This window comes from Ursus maritimus, unplaced genomic scaffold, assembly GCF_017311325.1.
Source record: "Ursus maritimus isolate PB19 unplaced genomic scaffold, ASM1731132v1 scaffold_2, whole genome shotgun sequence".
Taxonomy (NCBI): domain Eukaryota; kingdom Metazoa; phylum Chordata; class Mammalia; order Carnivora; family Ursidae; genus Ursus; species Ursus maritimus.
In genome coordinates this window covers 1,756,676-1,758,383 of record NW_024424452.1, presented here as the reverse complement: position 1 = coordinate 1,758,383, position 1,708 = coordinate 1,756,676, and the positions used below count along the sequence as shown (strand labels likewise).

The 1,708-nt window shown below is 61.1% G+C and overlaps 2 protein-coding genes across 3 annotated transcripts in view; one reads left to right on the top strand and one right to left on the bottom strand.

Annotated features, from left to right (window-relative positions):
* Nucleotides 1–1,708, bottom strand: part of NUDT1 (nudix hydrolase 1) — an 11,786-nt gene that overhangs the window by 9,913 nt on the left and 165 nt on the right. Inside the window, exon 1 of one of the 2 annotated variants that reach the window (XM_040634683.1) lies at nucleotides 118–218. The exons of the other annotated variant lie outside the window; for it this stretch is intronic. The gene's annotated coding sequence lies outside the window, so the exon portion shown is untranslated. Of the gene's footprint in view, nucleotides 1–117; nucleotides 219–1,708 lie in introns of those variants that run through there. 2 annotated transcript variants of the gene reach the window in all.
* Nucleotides 257–1,708, top strand: part of MRM2 (mitochondrial rRNA methyltransferase 2) — a 7,283-nt gene continuing 5,831 nt past the window's right edge. Inside the window, exon 1 of the mRNA XM_040634682.1 lies at nucleotides 257–283. Coding sequence (XP_040490616.1) covers nucleotides 276–283 — 8 coding nt within the window. The 5' untranslated portion in view covers nucleotides 257–275. The remainder of the gene's footprint in view (nucleotides 284–1,708) is intronic.

Below are 1,708 nucleotides of genomic sequence, written 5' to 3'. Positions count from 1 at the left end.
CCCCCCCCCCCCGGTCCCTGAGCCTCCTCTCCCCGGCCCCCCCCTCCCCGGTCCCTGACCCTCCTCTCCCCGGTCCCCTATCACCCGGCCCCGCACCATCCCCTCTCCCCAGCTCACCTGACCCAGGCTCAGCTCCCGGGCTCTCGCGACCCGCTTCTCCAATCCTGCGTTCCGCGCGCGCTTTCTGAACCCGGGCGCCGCTTCCGGGGGCGTGGCCTCGGACCGGAAGCGAGTCCGGTACTTCCGGCGCGGGCGGCCGGAGCAGATCTGCCTCCATGGCTCAGTGAGTGAATCTGTGGACTGGGAGGTGGGCGCGGTTGTGCGCGCGGTCGGCCTTTATGGAGCGCCTGCTGCAGGCGTGCGGGAGGAGGAGGGGCCGGGGTGCGTCTCTGGCTCCGTCCGCGGAACAGGGGCGCGGACGCGGGCATCCCGGGCGAAGAGCCTAGGAGAGGGCTTCCAACTCGAAGCCAGTAGTCGGGACGGCTCCCCAGGAGCGGCGGGCGGGCGAAGGGGGCAGTGACGGGGGGCTGTAGGTGGGGGGCCGCGGAGAGCGGATGGGGCAGGTGAGCTGGCGCTGCAGGTGGGGGGTGGGGAAAGATTTGGGGGCAGGTGAGGGGGCGGTGCGGGTGTGGCGATGCGGAGAGCGGAGGGGGCAGGTGAGGGGGCGCTCCAAGTGGAGGGGAAGCTTGCGAAGGGCACAGCAGGTCTGAAGGCTGTGGCACAGGGCTACCATGAGTGCAGAGTGTGGCTGAACCCCAGACGTGGGTTGGCGCTGGAGATCAGCTGCGCAAATCTGCAGGTCTCAGTGTGTGTGACTCTGCTTTCCAGCCTTCCCCCCCCTGGGAGTTGGTTCTGGTGCCCAGGACCGCTCTGTGCTCCTCCCAGGAGACCCCTTAGGCTCTTTGAAGGCAGCGGTTACAGTTGCTGTGTTCAGATCTTGCCAACACGCTTTGGTTGTTGAAGGGGCTTTGGCCTGGAGCCATGGGGATGATGGTAGGCTCTTTCCATCAGAAACATGGATGCAGAACTTAGTTTGTAGGGTTGTGCTGAGAGCTCATGAGGGGACGTTCTGGGAGCACCTGGCAGTCGATAAACTTAAAAACTTGGCTTTGCCAAAGAGACTTGGAAATCGTCCTGCACCTGCTCGCACAAGTTGAGTTCAGTTGTATGAGGCAGTGTGACTGGTAAGGCCCTGTGCTGGCCCTTGCAGCCGTGGAGCTAAGTAAGGTAGGGTCTGTCCTCGGGGGGTTCTCTCGCAGTCCTGTGGAGCCCAAGGAAGGGTTGTACCAGGCAAGCAGGAATGTTACCTTCATTAATATTAGGGGTACTATTTTTTTTTTTAAAGATTTTTATTTATTTATTTGACAGAGACAGGCAGCGAGAGAGGGAACACAAGCAGGGGGAGTGGGAGAGGAAGAAGCAGGCTCCCAGCGGAGGAACCTGATGTGGGTCTCGATCCCAGAATGCTGGGATCACGCCCTGAGCCGAAGGCAGACGCCCAACGACTGTGCCACTAGGCACCCCAATATTAGTGGTACTATTAACCAGTACTGGAAAAATGTTGGTTGACACAAAGTGACTGTCAGTGACGTTTGAGTCTTCTCTGAAGACTTCCATGAGTGAAAGATGCTCCTTCACTGCAACATGATGCCTGCTGTGCTCGCTTGCTTGGGCGCCACGAGAAAGAGCCCCAGACCAGGCAACTGGG